The following is a 21198-nucleotide window of genomic DNA, read 5'->3' as shown; positions in this document are numbered from 1 at the left end:
GCGCGCCGGCGCCACTGTGTCTATGGCTACGACGTCACTCCTCTCGAATGCGGCGCAGACCAGCAGCGGCGAGCCGCGCGCGGCGGTGGCGGAGTCCGCGCGCGCGCCGGCGCCAGCGTGTCTGCCGCGCCTACGACGCCACTCCTCCCGAACGCGCAGACCAGCAGCGGCGAGCCGCGCGCGGCGGTGTCGGAGCGCGCGTGATGTGCCAGCTCCGGTGACGCAGCTGAGTGACATCACTGATCCTCGTGCATGCGCAGCACGGCTCATGACCCTCCACGCGAAATCGGCTCCGGCTAGGCAAGTGTAGCTAACGCTACAAAATAACGGCATAGAAATCAAAACATGCGATTAACGCTATTAATTACATCATCAGCATGCATATTCCAATAGAGGTGAGCCCAATAAGCGTAACTAGTAATGGGGTGTAAAGCAGAGCAGTTAAGGGTACTATAGGAAAAGTAGTCGCTAGCTCTGCTGTGATGTGTTACTTTGACAAAGGCAAGCATGCTCGCCTGAAACGGTGAAGAGGTTAAAGCAAAGTAGTGCCGCATCGCAGGAGGTTCCTTCATTCAAAGGCCCCACTGGCAGCTTGCCTGGACTGGCCTAGGGTCGCTACCTGGCTTCCCGAGGTCTGTTCAGTGTTTCCCGTGCTGCATGAACAGACTCTGGGAATCAGCTTCCCGCGACTACAGAGAGAGGGAGAGAAAAGACTTCATTGACCATATCCTGGGCAGGCTAACGGGAGGCGGCGAGGCCCAGGCATGGCGCTCGAAGTCGAAGACTCTCGGCGATGTCCCTCTGGACCGCCATAACCTACAGAAGCACAGTGACCCACTACAGTCGACTGTGGAGACATGCACTCACTCAGTACATTGCTCCCACATTCCTTTAATTTCATTTTTAAATATGCAGGGCGGCAAAGAGTTCGCAGTTGGTGCATACGTCCAGAGTCTACAGTAGCGGGTCACTCTGGACTGCTGTACGTTTTATGTGCGAGTGTTCAAGTATGTCTGCAAACAGAGCAGATATTTACCTGGCTATAAAATGTCAAGTTCGTATAAGTGCGGAAATATACCCGCCCACAGGCATCGTTTAGACCTGAGCTTGAGGCCTGTTAGGGTCTTATGCGGCGGTGCCCAGTCTTGCAATGTAGTCTTCATTTCGCTCAGGTCGACGAGTACATTGTGCCGGGACGACGGGGACCCCAACTGTGAGACAGCGTTTTTCTTACGAATCGGGAACTATATGCGCTCGACACTGTGGTAGCGTAGCCGGATTCTCCGCATATTATTGAGGACTGACTCTCGCGCATTTGCGTGATGCTTGGAGTTTAGTGTTGTATATTGTGCCGGGGTCGTAACGTCCACGAAGACAGCAGTGGGCGCATTCCAGATGAAACTCTTTATTTGGCCGAACTTTATCTGGCCGAACTCAAACTACAGCAATACACGCTGTACACTGATCGCGACAAACAGGGCGTCGGCCGTCGATAAAAGTGACAAGTAGTGAATTGCGTCGGCATTTATACATGTGACGTCGAATATTCCAGTCTTAACACTTGTGGTCGCGCAAGCTCTGGAATAATCTAGGCTGTTTGCGGCCTACGCGCAATCTTAACAAAACGATCTACATTATTCGCGAAGCTTCTCGAACAATGAGGCGCGGTTTGCGCTGAGCGTTGCTGACAATCTTTGTGGGCGAAAAACGAACACAGCAAAAGTGATAAGAAACGCACGTGGCAATATGCATGACCCCCAAAAAACGCACTGCAAAGGCAGTGACGTCAACCTTTGTATGCCCGCATCAAGTCGCTAGCGCCGCCATGTTGAAGTTCAGCAGTGACATCTGCTTTGTAAATAGTGTGGTGCACTGAAGTCTGCACAGTGGGCGCCGTCAACAAAAGCCCCAACAGCGTGGTTTTTTACAATGTTTTGTCTCCTGCTGATTTAACGAGCATCGCCTCTTTTTTTCTTTTCTCTCAATCTTATTTTGCCGCGCTAATTTGAGAAACCGGAGCTAACTTTTTTGTGTTTTCATTGATTATCTTGTTTACTTTGTTTGAAATATCCACTCCTGCTTGGGTCTGTTATGGCCTGCAGTATTGTGAAATAAAATAAAATAAATAAAAATAATCGCGGAGGCCACGAACCACCTGAAGAACTTAGTGCGGTGCCGCATGCCATCGGCGCAACTTCTTTATGCAAAGGGTCCTTCAGAGCAACGAAAGGTGCTTACTGCAAAGTGCTGTACTTTCGCCCGTGTGTCAGGGGTATTAAGTAAAAAGACTGCCGTCTCTGTTTCTGCTGCGCTTATGGGCTGGGCCCCTCCGGACCCCACGACAGATGGTCTGAAGTATTTATCTATCAGTGTAGCTTCCATTTTTACATGCCTTTTTCGACAACCCTGTCACAATAAATGGCGCCACACTGAAATTTATTTGCACACATACGAAAGAGTTGTAAGTCTTTCTCTGCACTCACATCTCAAAAAGGACAGCCCAGTCTGGTTGGAAGAGCACATGAGTCAACCCAGCACCGTGCATTCCGATGAGGACATCAGTGTTTGCCATTACCTGTAAGGTGCATTGGCTGAGTCACTAATTTTTTAAAGCGCCCACGAACAGCTATTAGACGGAATACACGCACCGATGCGATGAAAAGCCTGCAAGTAAAGCATATAGCACAGCCTAGGACATGATTTATTCACTTATTCAAAATGCGCTTTACAGGATCCCTATATAAGGCACTGAGCATAGGAGGCCAAATAACAAGTATACAAAAACAAAAGGTTCAAACCAAGCCAGAAGCAAGAGCATTGAAAACACAAGAGCTGTAACTATCGACCACAAGACTGGTGGTAGCACCAGTGTGGGTACTGCACTGAAATGGCCGAACTTCGCTATGAGCTCCTTGAGCCGATTGCTGTCCCATTCACAATGGGCCACGAATGATGGCATGGAGTCCAGTGAAAAGCATTGCTAGACAGGACTGCTCTCCTTTCGGCAGTCACTTGCTCTATTTTTCATGCCCGTTGCTCACGTCAATGAAAACCACTTACGAGTATAGAGAAGTCGAACCAGCGCTATAAATGATTTACATAATCCACTGCTAGCTTAACAAATTGACAGCTTGAATTTAGAATCTGAATGATCGAGTCCTTATGAAAAATCATTGTTGACACATCTGGAAAGCTGTACTTGATAAAGCACTATGATTCGTATAATGCATCTTGCATTCAATCTCACAAGTCATATATGCACGGTCAGAACAAAGCCGAAAAATTCAAACTGCACCATGCAAAAGGAATGCCCATGCTACGAGGTCATGAATAGCACTTATGAGCTTAACAAGTATAAAGCTAGCTGTTAACCAGCTACTATGTATATTATTTCAAATGGCATATAATAAACATTTTTTTCACTTGCTCTCGAGATAGATGGCCATGATATACTTATTTTCACGCTGCGCTTTAATTATTACTTTTTATACATCTGTGAACTCCATGCATCACCAGGACAGTGTACATCACAGTCAGATCTCATTATCACAGCCAACACATAAAAGACTTATAGTTTATGTTCAATATTTGTAAGTCTTTGATATCTTTTTCCGGCTGATAGTGGAAAGAAATATTTAACATTTCGTTAGATATCTGGGTTTGTACTATTGTTAACCCCTTCTTAAAGAGATGCTAAAAATGTAGGTAAAACAGATGAGCCATTTAGAAAAGCTCGGTGAACCAACCTCAATTTGGTGAAGAAAGTCTGTCGCATGATTGAAGTGAACTCTCTGCACGGACAAACCCGGAAGTTTCCTGGCTGCTGCAAGCAGCTGCGGCAGCATTGTGAGAAAATAATCAGTGCATATGCTCTCACAACAAATGATGTCATCGCACAAGAACGCAAAAACTTGCTGGAATAATGTGCGACAAATGAGCCAGAACAAGTAGGTTCTGCAACTGAATCAACTTTTTGTACGCCTTGTACCTCGCAGTCATGGGTATGAGCGGCGTTGGCTAACACTCCCAGGCTTACATGCAAAGAAATATCCCAAAAAGTGGACGGGCGGCTGACCGCCGCTGCAGCTCAATTGGCAGAACATCGGACGCGTTATCCCAAGATTGCAGGTTCGATTCCTACTGGCGGCCAGTTGTCTTTTTGTCAACTTTACTTTCTTTAGATTCAAATCATATTTACTATACTATAGTTACAGACTACAATTAATGTACCTTCTATAGATGCATTGGATTATTGTCTGTTGGTTTCATCAGGTTGTGCATATTAGCCCTTGATCCATTTCCGTGCCTTGGTATGCATTTTGCAAATGCCTGCAAACTCTCTTTAGGACAATAAATGTTTGCCTACGTCGGTGTACACTCTGTTGATGCTGTAGCTGGTGACTATAGCGACCAATTATTGCTGTGCTTTTGAAAATGGTGCCAAGCTTTAAATCATAACGCAGTTCAGTTGGGTTGACGCCTTATGCGATTTTATGCATGCTTATGCCACGCGATATTACGTCTACTAATGTGACTCCCACCCGACGCGACGCCTGTATAAAGACCTTTTACGAATTCTCGAAGTTTCAAGCACTGGCGTGGCTCTGTGGCAGAATATTTAAGTACCACGAAGAACGTCTGGGTCCGACTCCCGCTCGAAACCTGTTTTTAAGGGTGGCGGCTTGGGCTAGTTGGTAGCTCATGACAGATATTATAGCGCGAACTCAGGACTAGGACAAAAGGTACACGAAGACGAGCGCTAACTTCCAACTAGGTTTATCAGTGCAGAACACGAAATTATATAGGTGACAGAAACCACGTAACAAAAGATGGGCAATGCAAGGATGAGCAAGGCAAAAAAATTCGAACACTACAATCACATACCAAAAAAGGAACCTCAGGAAACATCAAGGAAAACAAAAACAACAAAAGAACCAAACAAACAAAAAAAACTATCATTTGCTGCGCGTGCCGACACTTCCCAGAAACCCTAATTGAGAGAGACATGGAAGGCTTGCTCACGCAAGAGTCGTGTTCACGTGCCATCCGCGCAGCATCGACGATGATTCGGGTGCGGTCATCTCTGTGTTTATACAGCGTCACTGCGTCCACGAAAAGAGGCGCACAGTTGTACGCAGTAGAATGCTGTGCAAGAAACCCATCTTTCCCGTTTCTAGCATTGTTAGCATGTTCCCTTAGACACCCTCCGGTCTGTCCGACATACCATGCCCCACAGGAGAGGGGAACCCTATAGACCACTTCCCGCGAGCATTCAACATACCTAGTCCTATGTTTAACGCTACATTCAGCAGATGACTGCTTCTTTAGGGGGCTTGCTGATTTAGCGAGACTTATTAATTTGAACGGTGCAGATAACAGCACCTGAACGCCGGCACGTTTCCCGATCTTCTTGAGTCTGTGAGATATCCGGTGTTTGTGCGGAACAACGACTATCTTTTCACGCTCTTTTGCCGTGTTGCCCAGAGCTTGTCCTTTCTTCTGCTGGGCCTTACTAGTCCGGAAGATGGACTCCGCGACAGACGCGATGAAGGCCTCTGGAAAACCTGAAGACATAAGTCGAGACACTTGAGCTTTGAAACTCGCAGAAATACTGTGATGGCACGACCTGTTCAAAGCATTCACAAGGCAGGTAAGTGCTATGCCTCGCTTCACTAGCTTGATGTGGGCGGAAGAAAAAAAGAAGCAATGGTTTGTGCGCACGTGCTTCGTAATGCCAACAAATATGACGTGCACTAAAAAAGTCTTACATCTAAAAATCTTAAGCTGTCATTCTCGAGCATCTCATGTGTCAGCACAAGAGGCTTCAAACAATCTTCAAACGTGCTTAACGTTTGGGCCGATAGCGAGTGGAACATGGAAGAATTACACTTCAGAACAACCAAAAAGTCATCCACGTAGCTGAATACTTTGATGACATGCGTACCTTCTAACTTTTCCTGCAGTAAATTGCCCATTTTGGCCAACGGTAAATCGCCCAGTAAAGGTGCTATGCACGAGCCGATTGAAACCCCTTTTTTTCTGCAGATAAATGCAATCGTTCCATTCGACGAACGTAGAGGTAAGGTACACGAGAACCAGGTCCAGAAATCTCCTTGCACTGATGGATGGATGGATGAAAGAACTTTATTGAGGAACTTTAATAGGTCGTGCTAGTTTCCTAGCCCGATACCCGTTTTTAATTGGAAATTCAATTCACCAAAGGCATGTATGCTATCTCATGCATTCTAATAGTTCATCGTGAGGCAGTAAGTAATATAGGTCTTTCATGTCTATTTAAAAAGCCTGCACATGAGTTTGATTTGACTGTTTAAAAATTTCAATCAATGCCTGCGATGTTGGATTAGGAATGGGTCATCAATTGTTATACACTTCAGATGGTCCTGAATAAACAAGCCAAAATGCTTTTGCCACGTTCCTCTTTCCGATGCAATGACTCAGAAGGGCATGTTAACTTTATATGTTTTTGCGGAAAAGAACATAGTGAGCCCATTTTTCTCGCTTTTACTAATTCGCTGTGCTAAGTTCTGTAACTAGAGCTTGCGACACATTTCCCTGGCTTCCGTCATTACTTTATCTAGACGAATGTCAGTACAGCAATTAAAAACGGAACTTATAGCTGTTCCGGCCTTTTATAGGAACAGACCATTAGGAAGAACAGCAAAACGACCCTCCTTGTCTGGGGGCACGGCACAAAGTTCATTGTCTCTCAGAAAGCTCATTTCAAAATGTTAACAGCGCATAGAACGATTAGGAAGGGACGAGACAACAAAGGTAAAGAGCGCTGACTTCGAACTAGTCTTTATTTCGATAAGAAGTGCATATATACATGGCAAGGGAGAGTGCACTGGACAAGAAAAGAAAAGAAAGAAAGGATGTACAGTACAGGTGAAGTTATTGAAGCTGATTTCATACATAAGCTAGGAGATAAGTGCGTTAGTGCTCCCTCTATTGCGCTTCTAAATCAAGGAATTGATTACCTGGCTGGGTTTTAGGGCACACGTGGTGATATGCGCGCTGTATTGGAAATGATGAGGCAACGATGGCAGCACCTGTACATCCTTTCTTTCTTTTATTTTCTTGTCTAGCGCCCTCTCCCTTGCCATGTATATATGCACTTCTTATCGAAATAAAGACTAGTTGGAAGTCAGCGCTCTTTACCTTTGTTGTCTCGTCCCTTCCTAACCGTTCTATGCGCTGTTAACATTTTGAAATGAATCCACACCAACTTGCTCAAGCGTCAACCCTTGCTCTCAGAAAGGTTGCAGTCTTCCTCAACGGAAGGCCGGTACTGGGAGGCTTACCCCGTAGGAGAACATCGACGCCTTCTGAGGTGCATCTCTCCGAATCCTCGGACGAGGCGCGGCTAGAAACAGAGCGCACCGTGGAAAGAAGCTCTGGAGGAGATCCCTCTGGGTCGACGGCGAACTTCGGGCCTAACGCGAGAGTATTATGCACATAGGTCGGAAGAACGACATCACTGCAAGTGTGGACCAAGCCCGCTTGTCGGGACTTGGCTGGGCACTGAGCACGAAGACTAGTTAGCTCTCGTGACCACAGGTTGTCTGCAGTGCGTTCGATTCGGTCGCAGTACTCTCGCCATCTTCTTTTCTTCACTCCCGGTTGAAGATCTGTTTGTTGAAGCTGGACGAACAGGGCGTCACGGTACGTGCGTTCTTGTCGGTGCCATTCAGACCTCCAAATTTTACATACCCTCACACAATGACCGATAGAAGGGTGATAACCATCAAACAAAGCCTTTACATCCGGTGGCAGGTGCTTAGCGCGAATGCAGAAAGGTGCGCGCACGACAAATGGAGACTGCGATGAGGGTTATGAGGACTGATTGATGGAGAGAAACACACGAAAAAGAGCCCGAATAACTAGAAATGTAACTTAGAAGGGTGGCGGCTTGGGCTAGTTGGTAGCTCAAGGACAAGCTCCGGGCAACACGGCAAAAAAGCGTGAAAAGATACAAACACCGGATATATCACAGGCTCAAGAAGATCGGGAAACGTGCCGGCGTTCGGGTGCTGTTATCTGCACCGTTCAAATTAATAAGTCTCGCTAAATCAACAAGCCCCCTCAAGAAGCAGTCATCTGCTGAATGTAACGTTAAACATAGGACTAGGTATGTTGAATACTCGCGGGAACTTGTCCATAGGGTTCCCCTTTCCGGCGGGGCATGTCATGTCCGACAGAACGGAAGGTGTCTAAACGACCGACTAAGGGAACATGCTAACAATGCTAGAAACGGGAAAGATGGGTTTCTTGCACAGCATTGTACTGCGTACAACTGTGCGCCTCTTTTCGAGGACACAGTGACGCTGCATAAACACAGGGATGACCGCATCCGAATCATCGTCGAGGCTGCGCAGATGGCACGTGAACACGACTCATGCGTGAGCAAGCCTTCCTTGTCTCTCTCCGAGAAGGAATTAAGGATTCTGGAAAGTGTCGGCGCGCGCAGCAAGTGATAGTGTTCTCGGTTTCCTTGGTTTTTTGTTTTCCTTGATGTTTCCTTAGGTTTCTTTTTTAGTATGTGATTGTGGTGTTCGAATATTTTGCCTTGCTCGTCTTTTGTCTCGTGGTTTGTGTCACCTATATATTTTCGTGTTCTGCACAATAAACCTAGTTGTCTTGATAGCATTGTAAATCAAGGCGATAATATTGCATTGTTTACGAACATACTAAGTGTCACGAGCTTGCATTGCTACGTAGGTCCTGACTCCATAGATGTTGTCAACAGATAACCTTAATGTTCCATATGCGGCAGCAAAATTCATGAACACGGTAACACAAAATGGGGCCGATGCCTCAAAAAGCGGACTTCTCTTCCTCAAGGCTGCAACTTCAAGAAGACAAGACCGCTTGCTGACAAGTCCGCCTGCAACTGGGAGCCTTGAAGCTGCAGCCTTGTAGAAGGCAAGTCCCCTCGTCCAAACATCGGCTCCACTTCGCGTTCTCTTCAAGCTTCCATCTTCCCCTGAACTTGCGAATCAGTTCTGCGCGATCCCACAAGGCGGTGGAAGGCTTAAAAAGCAGAAAGGACGCACGGAACGAACATACACAGGATGAGAGCGAATTGTCACATTTTTAACTTATTTCTGCATGAGCACCGCGCTCCTTTCGCAAAAGCGGCCGCTGAAGTGAGTCAGGTGACCTTAGTGCTCTCATCGCGAGACGTACAAACCACCGCGATCACGAGATAAGCGCACGCACAAGCGACCAATCCCTGTAGACGCGGGCGCTCGTCGCAACGGCGACGACCTTTCAAGCGCGCTCTTCGAGCCCTTCGCGCCATCTCGCTAGTGATAACGAAAACACGCTGTAACACGGATTTCTGAGTATCGCCACCGACAAATGGTGTATATACATAGCACGCCGTTAGCATAGCGAAGGGCGTGCCGTCCGTAGCCGAATCGTGTCGCGCTGCGCGCTGCGGAGCGAGGGGTCGTGAGTTCAATTCCCGGTGACGGAACTTCTTCTTCTGTTTTTTTTTTTTTGCCCACTGTTAGTCTTTATATTTTACAACGTCATATCCGTGACGGAAATACGTCAGTGCAGCCGTGGTGGACCCCGGCATAAAACACTTTCGTGTTAAAAAGGGAAATAGATAACCACCCTTTTGTAGCACGAAGCCACAGGGAAATCCGTACGGATTTCTCAGAAAGAAAGCTTCCTACTTGCCGAAGAACAGGAAGTTCCTTCCCCTCAACTTTTGCCTTTTTTTGGGTATGCGGTAGCAGTGGTATGTGTCCATTTACTATTTCAAAGAGTATTTAAGACGCCGTTAGGATGGCAAGGCTAAAGGCAGATATTCCGCACACGACAATGGAGTGTGCAAGTATACTTCGTTTACCCCCTATTAAAGGGACACTAAAGGCAAATATTAAGTCGACGTTGATTGTTGAAATAGCGGTCCAGAAACCTCGTAGCGCTGCTTTTGTGCCAAGGAAGTGCTTATTTTGAAATAAAATCACGTTTTTAGTGGTCCGCATCGCGTTAGCGCGCTTCAAATCTCCCGCCTGAAAATACGACTCTCATACGTCACTGCTGCCATGCCCAACGTTGCCCGCTTTTACTGCGCGGCCGCCGACACTAGTAGCAGCCGAGCGGAAGTAGCGGGACCCACAGTAGCAACAACGGCGCTGCGGCAAAGACTTGCTCGGATGGGCACATTCAAAGCCGTCACCAAGTTGCGGTTGGTCTCGTAATCCTCAGTACGAAAGTGCAGCGAGCACACACGCAGAGGTTTTGACTGTTTAGCACACTGGCGCAATGGCATGTCACTAAGCCACTTCGAGCGTAAGGGTTCATTCCGCGGCACCCAGTGAAAAGACACACCGGTTTCCTTGCTGCAGCATGGCGTTGTGCACCATTCGGGCATCCGGCAATATCACACGCATGCGGCATTTTGTCGAACTTTCTGTCAGAGCGACCTTCACGAGCGCGCAAAACACGCTCGGCAGTACGCGATCCCGAAACTACCACTGAGACGGGCGAGGCACAGTTCAGCGAAAACGGAACCTTTGAACCACGCGCGCCGTTCCCCATGGCAACGCCACGGAGGTTTCGTTTTCCATGAATCAAGCGCAAACGAACAAACAGCATTTTATTACGTCTTTTGATGCTCGGAATGTTCTTTTCTTACTGCTGCTAGTTTGATTACTAGTGATTTATTGCAGGCCGACTTCCCTACGTCATCGGGATCACTTCGAAAATGTCCCACACGTGGCGCTCGTCATGTGGTACATTTAGCTTAATTTCTAGGTAAGTAGGGCACTGCTGGTGATAATATTGCCGTTTTAGAAGTTGTCATACATTGGGCTTTCACTCTGACATAAATTGTTATTTGCCTTTAGTGTCCCTTTAAGAAGCAGCGCAATGCAATCGCAGTCAAATTGAAACAAACATCTTGGCGTAACACACCAATGACAACGAATTGGGAACCACAATGCAGCAGTAACTTGCAGCTCTTGAAACTTTGTGCAAACTACTTAAGGCAGTTTACATTATTATTGAAGCAGAAAAAAAAAAGTCACAAGTAAAAAGGGAAGCCAACATAATCCACTACTTGCATCATGTTTATCAAGTAGGCATCAACTATTGCTGCAATAGAATATCCTCGAAAACTAATCTTGATATATACGTTACAAGAAAGAGTATTCATTCTAAAAAGACAGGGCGTGCAAACACGGACACAAGAAAGAAGTCAGGACACCACAAACGCGTTTGTGGTGTCCTGACTTCTTTTTTGTGTCCGTGTTTGCACGCCCTGTCTTTTTAGAATGAATACACTCTTAACTTTGTAACTCTTACTATCCGTGCACAAAATCATGTTTATCCGATACTTTGTAACGGATAACTTAGCAAGATACATTGTAACTCATACATATATAAGGTACATTGTAACGGTTACAGATATCAGTTACATTGTAACCCTTATATTGTTGATATTATATAGGTTACGCTGTAGCCTTGTATTTTTTATAATGTAATGTAACTTATAGAATGTAACTTATAAAAAGGTGTTTTTAAGGGTTACGTCAGCTATTGATACCTTTTAGTTTTGATTGCACTCTATTTACACCGGGTGTTTCAAGAAATCTGCCGAAAATTCTCAAAAATACCGAAAATGCGATATTTGCTGGCTGCCTTGAGAATTGCTTGCGCTGTAGCGGCAGGCATCTTAAGATTGTTAAAGACCCCACTTAGGAGTGTCATTAAAAATAAACTAATTAACTCTTTAACTGGTGAAGTTAAGTGGTTGTATCAAATGAGTGAAATGAGGTTTTACATGTGAAGAACCCATGCCAGCTTTGATATACAGAAAAAGCAGCCTGTAGTAATTATTGCATCGTAGTGAAATTCAGCCAAATTCAATGGATGCCACCTTTGAAAGCCGTGGAATTTGGTTGAATGTCACTACGACAAAAAATTACCAGAGGCAGATTTTTCTATACTTCAAAGCTGGGATGGGTTCTTTGCGTAAAGAACTTCAATTCACCCCTTTGACAGAACCACCTAACTTCACTAATTAAAAAGTTAATTAATTTAACTCTAATTGCAGTCCCAAATGGTCCTTAACAATCTTAAGACGCCTGCCGCTACAGCGCAAGCAATTCTCAAGGCAGCCAGCAAATATCGCATTTTCGCGATTTTTGAGAATTTTCGGCACATTTCTTGAAACACCCGGTATAGCCAACCTTAGGTTCACTGTAATGAGGTTTACAATGGTACTGTCACGTCTGGCAATTGTTCTCAAAGAAGATTGTGATGCCAAAATTGGGAGTCTGATAAAATCACTTCGCCTATATTTCGATGCATTTGAACAAGTCATTGAAGAGTGGATGACGTTTTCTCGCACTGCTGCTTTACCTGTATATGGCTTCACTTTCAGTCCCATTACTCAATCTTCTACACAGATTCTCTCATGAGAACCGACAAGTCGACAAATCACACTACTGACCAAATTTGTGGGCAAGATTTCTAGACATGAGACATCGTCTAAATGTTGAAAACTGGCTGTGAAACAGAGTGCTATCAAAACAAAAAAAAATGTCCATATAAGTAGCTAAAGTATCCTGAAAAATCAACACACTCTTTTGAATACTGTCTGGTCTTCCCCACTCACATAAATCAGCTGCAGTTTTTTCACACATATATACTGCCGCTCACTCGGGTATTCCTTCGACATTGGCGTAGCTGGTAGAGGGAGGAGGGTTGTGGTTCTAACCCTCAAAAGTTTTCAATTTTGCATGTACGCGTACATTCGCAAACATGCACGACTACATGCAGTGACGAGAAACGGTTGTGGCAGCTATATTTTGTATTTATTTTAGCTTGGCTGGTATTAGAACAGGTGAGTTCAATCACACTGCAAAGCTCTCCGGGCAATGTCCCGGATATCAATATCAATGGCATTTCAAATGAACTTGAAGGCAATTACATTAGTGAACTTCCTAACTCTGTCTGAACTTTTCAAACAAGGTATTCCTTTACACATTTTTTGAATTTTCTCAAAAAAGCACTGTCAGGTACGAAATTCTTTATTTAAACATCTCTTCTTTGCAAGATGTAATATCTAAAACAGGGTGACACGTCGAGTAGTGTCGGAGCCCTACAGCTATGAAAGACACAAAAGATGTCACAAATACAGCTACATAAAGTAATGCAGCTCCATTACTACATAAACACAGATAGCAGAGAAAAGTGCTGCAGCTTAAATTACATTTTTCTGCTTTAGAAAGGCCAAAAAACATTTCAGGCGTCCACAAACCACACTTTTTGGTGGCCTATCTCCTGGCAATGCAATTGTCTGCACAAGAGCAAGCATCTGGGAATACGCAAATGGATACTGTAAGTTCTTTATATAATACACCAAAAGACAAAAAATAAGTGCCCGCGGTAATCCAGATGTGGAGACAGAGATGACCCCGGCTTGGCTGCCAGCAAAAACGCAGACTTAGTCAGGAGTGCAGTAAATGTGAGGCGCTGATATTTGAAGTTCATCACCAGGCAATTCCGCCTACAAAAAGAAATTACAGACTACATAAACTACTACCTAAAGTTTGTTGGTGGTGCAGAGTATGGTATGCATGCGCTTGCCCACAGAATAAAATGAAGATATGTGCCAATAAGGGCAAAATGAGAACAGCGAGCTATTAATGCTGGCATTAGCAAACCATATATTCAGTGCTACAACATACCACAAGTGGGAGTGTTGTGGTGTAAGATACAAAAATTTTAAACAGGTTTTTCAGAGGCACAAGGAATCCTTTTTGCGTATCTACGAGAGGGCTCAAGCCGCAAACTATTAGTGTTGAAGAGAGTGTCCACGTACCTCATTTATCAGACTGTGCCCAACGTTGCCTTGTATGTGCTTCATAACATCCACCAGTGTGGACCCATTCTTTCTTTTCAGAGAAAACGTCTACCACATCATTGTGTTCGCTCTCGAGTCTTGCTATGTTAGCATTGAACCGAAGTTCCACCTCGATGCACAACTGCAACAAAGCAATTTAGGACATTGAGAACCATCACTCCTATGAAAACAGGCTTAAATTAATGTTAGGCGTCATAAAAATCAGCTGTACAGATGTGAACACTATAATGTTCGTTAAGTTTATCAGCTGATTCGCTAAGAACTATTCTACATTGGTCGCCATTAAAGCTGACATTTGTTATAGTGGCTCATTTTTAATGAACATCTTTTGCAGATTTGATTCAAAAATTCGTCGAATTTCCAGACCGCGGTACCGGCGATGCCGCAACTGCAGAGCACACCGGGTGCGCCGGAAGGTGCTGCGGCACGCCGGAGCTTACCTCGACGTGATCTGAATGATGGTGCGCCACGCGAGGACCTCGCCGCGTGAAAAACAGTGTGTCATCTGAGGAGAGCAAGCCGACTGATGGTCCATCGCGCGTGATGTGCAGTGCTTGTCGCATTCTTTATATTAAAGTGGTCATGATAACGCTACCAGCGTTCCCCTCAACGCTACAGCTCACGTCATGCTAAGCAGTGTTGCTGCGGGTCGAGGATCGCACATGACAGAGACAGCGATGAGCGTCAAAGCTAAAATTACAAAGAAAGACAAAGGCAAAATTACAAAGAAGACGACAAGCATCGCACATCACGCGCGAAGGACCGTTGCTGGGCTGCTCCCCTCGAATGACACGCCATCTTTATCGCGGCGAAGTCCTCACGCGGCGCGCCATCATGAAATTACGTAAAGGGAAGATTCGGTGTGACGCAGTACACGGACCGCCCTTCCGACGCACCCGGTGCACTCAGTTTCGATATCGCCGGCACAGCGGTCTGAAAATTCGACGATGGATCTTTTGAACTACACCAAATATTTTCGATTTTTTTGCTAAATCTCACAGATTTTTTTTGTAAAGCCCGCCTGTAAAGTCAAACTAAATGCGCAGAGAGCACCACTGGCATCCGTCAGTTACGCCCAGTGAAGGGACGGATTCAAATTGTCCCATCAAAACATGGCCCACAGCTAAAAAAAAATAAAACATAAGGTCTTTGTAATTTGCCAATCAATGGGTGCTGTTCAGCGCTTGCTTAAAATTTACATCAGGTTGCTAGCGATGCCCGGAGCGTCACATCAGAGGTTCTTTTTCGTTAATTGCTCGGGGAACTGAAACCAGCCTGTAGAAAGAATACTCGGCACGAAAGGCGTTACGCTTGCCTAGTACAGCGGATACTGTAAAACTAAAACACAGAAAACAGCTATTCTACTTATATATGTAAGTACTTATTTTAAACAATGCTGGCTTTACGTATTCACGATTACTAAAGGTACCGGCCTGTCCGGAGGTCTCCAGCACATTAGAGACAGCATTTCCAGCCGTAGGTGCTCCCATAGACGCTGTAAAAAACTCAAATTATTCGTAGCGAAGCTCCTTAGGCCGGCACCCCGCCGTCGCCGTTGAAGACAGTCAAACAAACAGACAAACATACAAACAAACAGTGTTGAAGAAAAACGTCATAGACAAACAGTGCACCGTAGGCTTCTCTAAGTGCTTGCAAAGGAGCACGTGTTGCTGACACTATTACACTGTTGCCGTCATAAAAGCTCGAAAAACAGAACGCATTGAGAATAACTACAAACAATGCCAAACGCGGTTGTAATGTCAACAAACGTCATGACAAGGGCACTGCCGAAGCTGACGACGAACACAAAGCCGGAGTGGCCAAAGCAAACGCATAAAGCGCCAAAGAACCGGCGAAAGCCTTGCCAGGCATCGTTCGCGACGAATTCCCCCATTGGGCACAGCTGAAGCCTCCTTTTCTTTCCTGGCAGCCGTTAAACCTCGACAGGTGCGGGTGAGTACACTTTCGCACAAAAAAAGTTTATCTATACCGAAAACAGAGAAAACAGAACAATGAAAAAGAACCACTTACCAAGTTCGTCTAATCTTCCATGCGATCCGGGGCAATGATCACAGTAGTCACACCGTACGTTAGCTGAAGCGAGCACAGTGTAGCGTTCACAGTCACAACCCACTTCTTTGCAGCGGCCGCGCGCTATTCCAAACAAGTCGACGTTCAACGCTGATATGTTCGGAAGCGTGTCCAACGGGAATAATGGTATAAATTTGGCGCGAAGCCGGCGACGCGAGGTAACACACGCACACGGCCAACACCATGCACCGATCACGACGCCATCTACGTAACGCCTTCCCGACACGCAGCGCTGCAACAAGAATACATGTAGAGATACCATAGAAACATGGCCGCTGCTTCTGCCCCGAAGCATGATTCAAACTTTCGCATCCGGCTACTCGCACTTAAACAAGACCACGTCCATCGTGAGTAAAATAAAACGAAATTTTGTCACCAGAGTTCGCTCTTAGCAAGAGTTATGCTGCATTGAAAGCTATCATTTTTTATTGAAGCGTGGCGAAAGAGATCATTGTTGCTTCAGACCACTGCCTATTTCATCAATCCACAAGTCTCCTCGGCAATGGAGCGGCAGTATGTGGCTTTTCGGTGTACCAAGACCGCGCTGGCGAGAATTGGCGCGTTGGGCCACCAGTGTCGATGTACAATATTGGCCGCGAGGAGTTACGGAGTCGCCCTCTATCGGACGCGCCTCGATTGCGTGCTAGGTAGGATACCGCCGGCGCGCTCCGCATAGGTTTTGCTGTCGGCGCTCTATAAAAACACTTCGCGGAAGCCCTCCAGGGCATTTATGTAAGTACTTTCGATAGGAACCGTGTTCTTTACTGTCAAAGTAATCATTTTCGATGAACTGAAAGCACAAGATAGTCTACAGTCGCTGTCTCTTTGCGGAAAACCGAGCACCCGCTTCATATGGTCACCGCGTTGGAGACCCCTGAACCGGCTTCTTGCGTGAAAGGTAGTCACTCGCTGAGTGCAAACTATGTGAAATCTTTCGTTAGAGTAGACTGCCAGTATAACCAAACGGAGCATAACAGAAAGAAGCCTCAAGCCAGCGATCGCACGGGTTCGCGACGACTGACGGTGCCTCTGCATGTATGAGCGTCTGCATGTATGTTCGTACTGATGGTTTCGCTTTTGCTACGAGCGCGTTTTGGCACCGCGCTGTGAACTTTAGGCCGCAAAATATGAGAATTTGTGTGTACACAAACAACTACTGTTGCACGGACGCTATCAGAGCAGTTCAAAAACAATTTCGTTACAACTACGGCTTCGGTGCGCATGGCAACTTTGTGATGTGCCGTCCTGACGATTCAGTGCTTTTTTTTTCGGTCTAAATTCGTGTGCGTTTCAATGTCATTTGACAAGTTGCCTCGCACTGCGTATTCATAGGTCTTCTCAGCGGGCAAATGCCGCTGCTTGTGTTTATTTATTCAGTGCATTCGTTTCGTTTCGTGCTCAGACAAAACGTGAGCAAATGCGGCTCCTTTTTTTAATGTTCCTTAATTATCGTTCCCTTTGCATTCCGGTGAACTTGCCGCTCTCTGTCATCAACATATTCATAGACCAAAGCTTCACCACTTCGAGAGTGCTGGTAGAAGGAGAAGCAGTCTACGAGACCGAGAATGTAGTAGCATGCAACGCCAAGGATAAGAAAGAAAATACAGTAACTTTTCACCGGAATTGTTCTGCAAACGTCGACTGTGAACTAGGACCCACGTGAGCTTGAAATAGCGGTAATAAAATAGAAGTTATTGCAGCAACCAGCAGCTTTCAAAACTCCTAGATAGTATTTATTTGGCGAGTACCCCAGCAAGTTTGGCAGCAGCGTCGTGTCTAACGCCAACACGGTGGCATATCTTTCCCACGTAAATAAATGAGGCCCCAAGAAAATACATGGGGTTGGAGAGGCCCAAAGGGACCTTGAGAGTGGCACAAATAAATTTGGGCTTTTTAGCACATAGTGTTTGCGACAGGGGAACGCAAGCTCGACTGAAAAAATGTTATTGCCAACAAAAATGCAGCCAACGTGGCGTAGCTTATGAAGGCGAAAGCCTTAGATGCCTCTTCAAACGGGAAGGTTGACCGTCGGCGGCGGTGTCAAGACGAGTGACGCAAAAAATAATCGTCACGTGAGGACGTCATCATATGACGTCACAGATCTCCTAAATTTGTAACTTCATTATGACATCACCATGACGTGACATAACGTGATGTCACATGATGACGTATTCAGACGACATGGTCCCTTTCCATTGCCTCCGTAGGCAATGCAAAACGTCGTGTAGCTTATGAAGGCGAAAGCCCTAGATGCCTCATCAAACGGGAAGATTGCTCGTCGGCATCTTGCGTCAGCGGCGTCAACACGAGTGATGCAAGAAATAACTGTCACGTGATAACGTCACCGTATGACGTCACCATGACGTCACAGATCAACAAAATATGTAGCGTCATTATGACGTCACATAACGTGACGTCACATGATGACGTATTCATGCGTCATGGTCGCTTTGCATTATATCCGTGATCGGTCACGGAGATAATGGAGGGGGCGTGGGAGAATCAATACATCGACTGACAAGAAGATGGCTTTCGCCTTCTAGTCATCTTTAACGAATGCATAAGGGACCTTTTAGTTTTTTCATTCAACGTATCTAAACAATGACTTGCGCATCTGCAGCCGATTTCGTGGACGCTGAGCACGGGGCCGACGATCAAGAGTTTGCACGGGAGGGTTCTGAGATGGTATCGCACGTGGTAAAAGGTAGCGCATTTTCCATCCTGTGGCAGATAAGCATCATTTACCGGCGGCAAGCGCGCGTGAGCCATCGTCTCAGTGCGCGCCGTCTGCTACTCACCGAACATCGCCGGCCCGACGCAGTAACGAAAGTCTTCGTCGCGGAAGTGCTTGTTGCACACAAGTCTCGTAGCCGATGGCTACTTGCCGGTTCTTAGCTTTACAACCCATGCTTCACGCAGTTTCTTGTCCCGCGGTTACAGGTGCGGGCTGACACTGGGCTCCGTTGCCTAAGCGCGGCACTGCGGCATCGAGCGGTATAGCCCCATGTTCGTCGCCTTCGGAGGCAGCCACTCTATTACAGTGGTTTCAATTGTGCAGAAAATGCGAGGAAACTTCCGTATTTTAACAGACCGCAGCGCATGTGGGACTTGAAACTCATTTTCAAAGCACGCGGCAGTGCGCCACAAGCAGCCGACGCGGCCGCTGAGACCACGTGATCCTGCCAAGCACGTCACGGCGACGGTGGCGCCGGCGTTTCCAGTGGTGGGCCTCGAGGCCAATAGCAACGAATGACGTATTGCAGATCTTTTTTCTGTACATTTTATGTCATTCCAGTTTGTTCAGACGCTTGCTCGCGCCGTAACCGAGTTTGTTTAAATAATAGATATTTTTAGCCGAGTGTCGCTTACGCTCAGCCCCGCTTGAGTGTAATAGAAGCATTTTGAGTGCAGAGTTACTGTCTATACAGTTACTCAATTCGAGTGGGCCGAACAGCCGGTTCCGGGCTTGCTTGGGGGTGAGGCGCGGTGTGTGGAAGTCCTATACATAGTTTTCATGTGACGTCACAGATAGGTTCTCTGCCACCGTGACTTTTATCTCATTAGAGAGTGTCAGGGTAGGGGACGACGCACAGTCGTTCTGCCCCTGTGTTATTTTGTGCTCTCCCGCTTTCTTCTGTTCGCCAGCTGCGTCAAGGGAAACACAAATGAACGCTATAGAGGGCTCCGGCATTAATGTAATGTCACGGTTTCTCACTCCACGCGTCTTACACGGCATTTCAACCAGGTTGTGCTCCAAGATGCTAACAAAGTGACGTCAATGAAAACTGCGATGCGGTCGAAGTGAATAGGGTTGCGTTGTTTGGGCTGTGAGGCACACGTTCCCTTCGAAGCGTCCTTGTAGGATGCAGACCACGTTCGGCAGGGACGCCGATGAGCATCCCTTGCGCCACTATAACGTCCCCACCACGTCACACGATATCACGGTACGTGATGACGTCATTACGTCATCGCTTAGTAAAAAGTGAGCCGATCATGGAGGCGGTGCAGAACCAGGGAAGGTGCAGAAAGCTTGCAATGTATCCTGTCCTGGAGGCAGTCCAAAACCACATTAGGTGCATAAAACTTTCGCAGGCGGACGGGGGAGAATGAATACATTGACGGAGAAGAAAAAGATGGCTTTCGCCTTCTCATACGGATATACAAGGGCACATGTGTGAGAAGAACGCTGATTTTGTGATACTCGAGAAGTCGGTTATTGTAAGTCTTGCAATATTCGTCGTTATTATCGCACAACATTTGCCTGCGGGCTAGTTCCGGTATGCCATCCTGCTTATTCCTCGAGTGAGGCGCCTTGAGGCATAATTTGTAACTATAATGTGCACGTTCTTATTAGGCAGACTAACCATGCGGGCACGAAGGCAACTTAGCCTGCACTTTGCTCATGTGTAATTTGCGAACTTCCACTCCATTAGTTAGGTCTCCTTGGAATCTCGATTATAAGTTACCAAAAAAGTGTATGCGTTACACATGGGTTACAATATATAAGTTACATGCCGGGGTAACGGATAAACTTCCGAGGTAACCGATAAACGCATCCATTCGCAGTTTATTTCGGCAATGTAACCGATAGAACGAGACGGAAATAATGAAAACATCAAAACTATGAACGATGTAACTGTTATTTTATCCGTTACTCACTTTTATCGGTATACTTATACGTTACCGTGGTAAGAGTGTACTTACCAACTACACTCTAAACCGGGTAACCCTTACTATAGGTGCACATTTTCAAATCCTGGTATACCTATATTTTAAAGGTTAAAAAGTAACTTATATGCGTGTAACCCTTATTATAAGTATACAGGAAAATATGTAACCCTTAGTAGAGTACGTGTTAGATACTTATTTTAAAGGTTACTTGTCGGCCTTTCACCCCTCAAAACGTTGGAATAATATACTTAAAAAACAAAGGTCCTCTGTGAAAATCTGTGCTACGTTTTTTCGGCATGTGTGGTAGGTTGTATACCGTTCACACACACACAGTATATATATATATATATATACACATTATATATATATATATATATATATATATATATATATATATATATATATATATATATATATATATATATAAACGGTATAGAAGCTGTCACGCAGCTATCCTGTATAGTGACAATTTTCACACACGACCAAGGTTTTTGCAGTATATTCCAATGTTTTGGGCAGCGATCGGCCCA

General features: G+C 45.9%; 1 protein-coding gene across 1 annotated transcript in view; it reads right to left on the bottom strand.

Moving 5' to 3' along the window:
* The window catches only part of LOC119406732 (EGF domain-specific O-linked N-acetylglucosamine transferase), a 346078-nt gene that overhangs the window by 24964 nt on the left and 299916 nt on the right, over window positions 1-21198 (bottom strand). The window contains exons 14-15 of the mRNA XM_049420193.1: window positions 3747-3833; window positions 2484-2575 (exon numbers count right to left, since the gene is read on the bottom strand). Of these exons, the coding sequence (XP_049276150.1) occupies window positions 2484-2575; window positions 3747-3833 (179 nt within the window). The remainder of the gene's footprint in view (window positions 1-2483; window positions 2576-3746; window positions 3834-21198) is intronic.

Source organism: Rhipicephalus sanguineus, chromosome 10, assembly GCF_013339695.2.
Source record: "Rhipicephalus sanguineus isolate Rsan-2018 chromosome 10, BIME_Rsan_1.4, whole genome shotgun sequence".
Classification (NCBI taxonomy): domain Eukaryota; kingdom Metazoa; phylum Arthropoda; class Arachnida; order Ixodida; family Ixodidae; genus Rhipicephalus; species Rhipicephalus sanguineus.
Note: the sequence above shows the minus strand (reverse complement) of the source record. Positions and strands in the feature narration are given on the sequence as shown.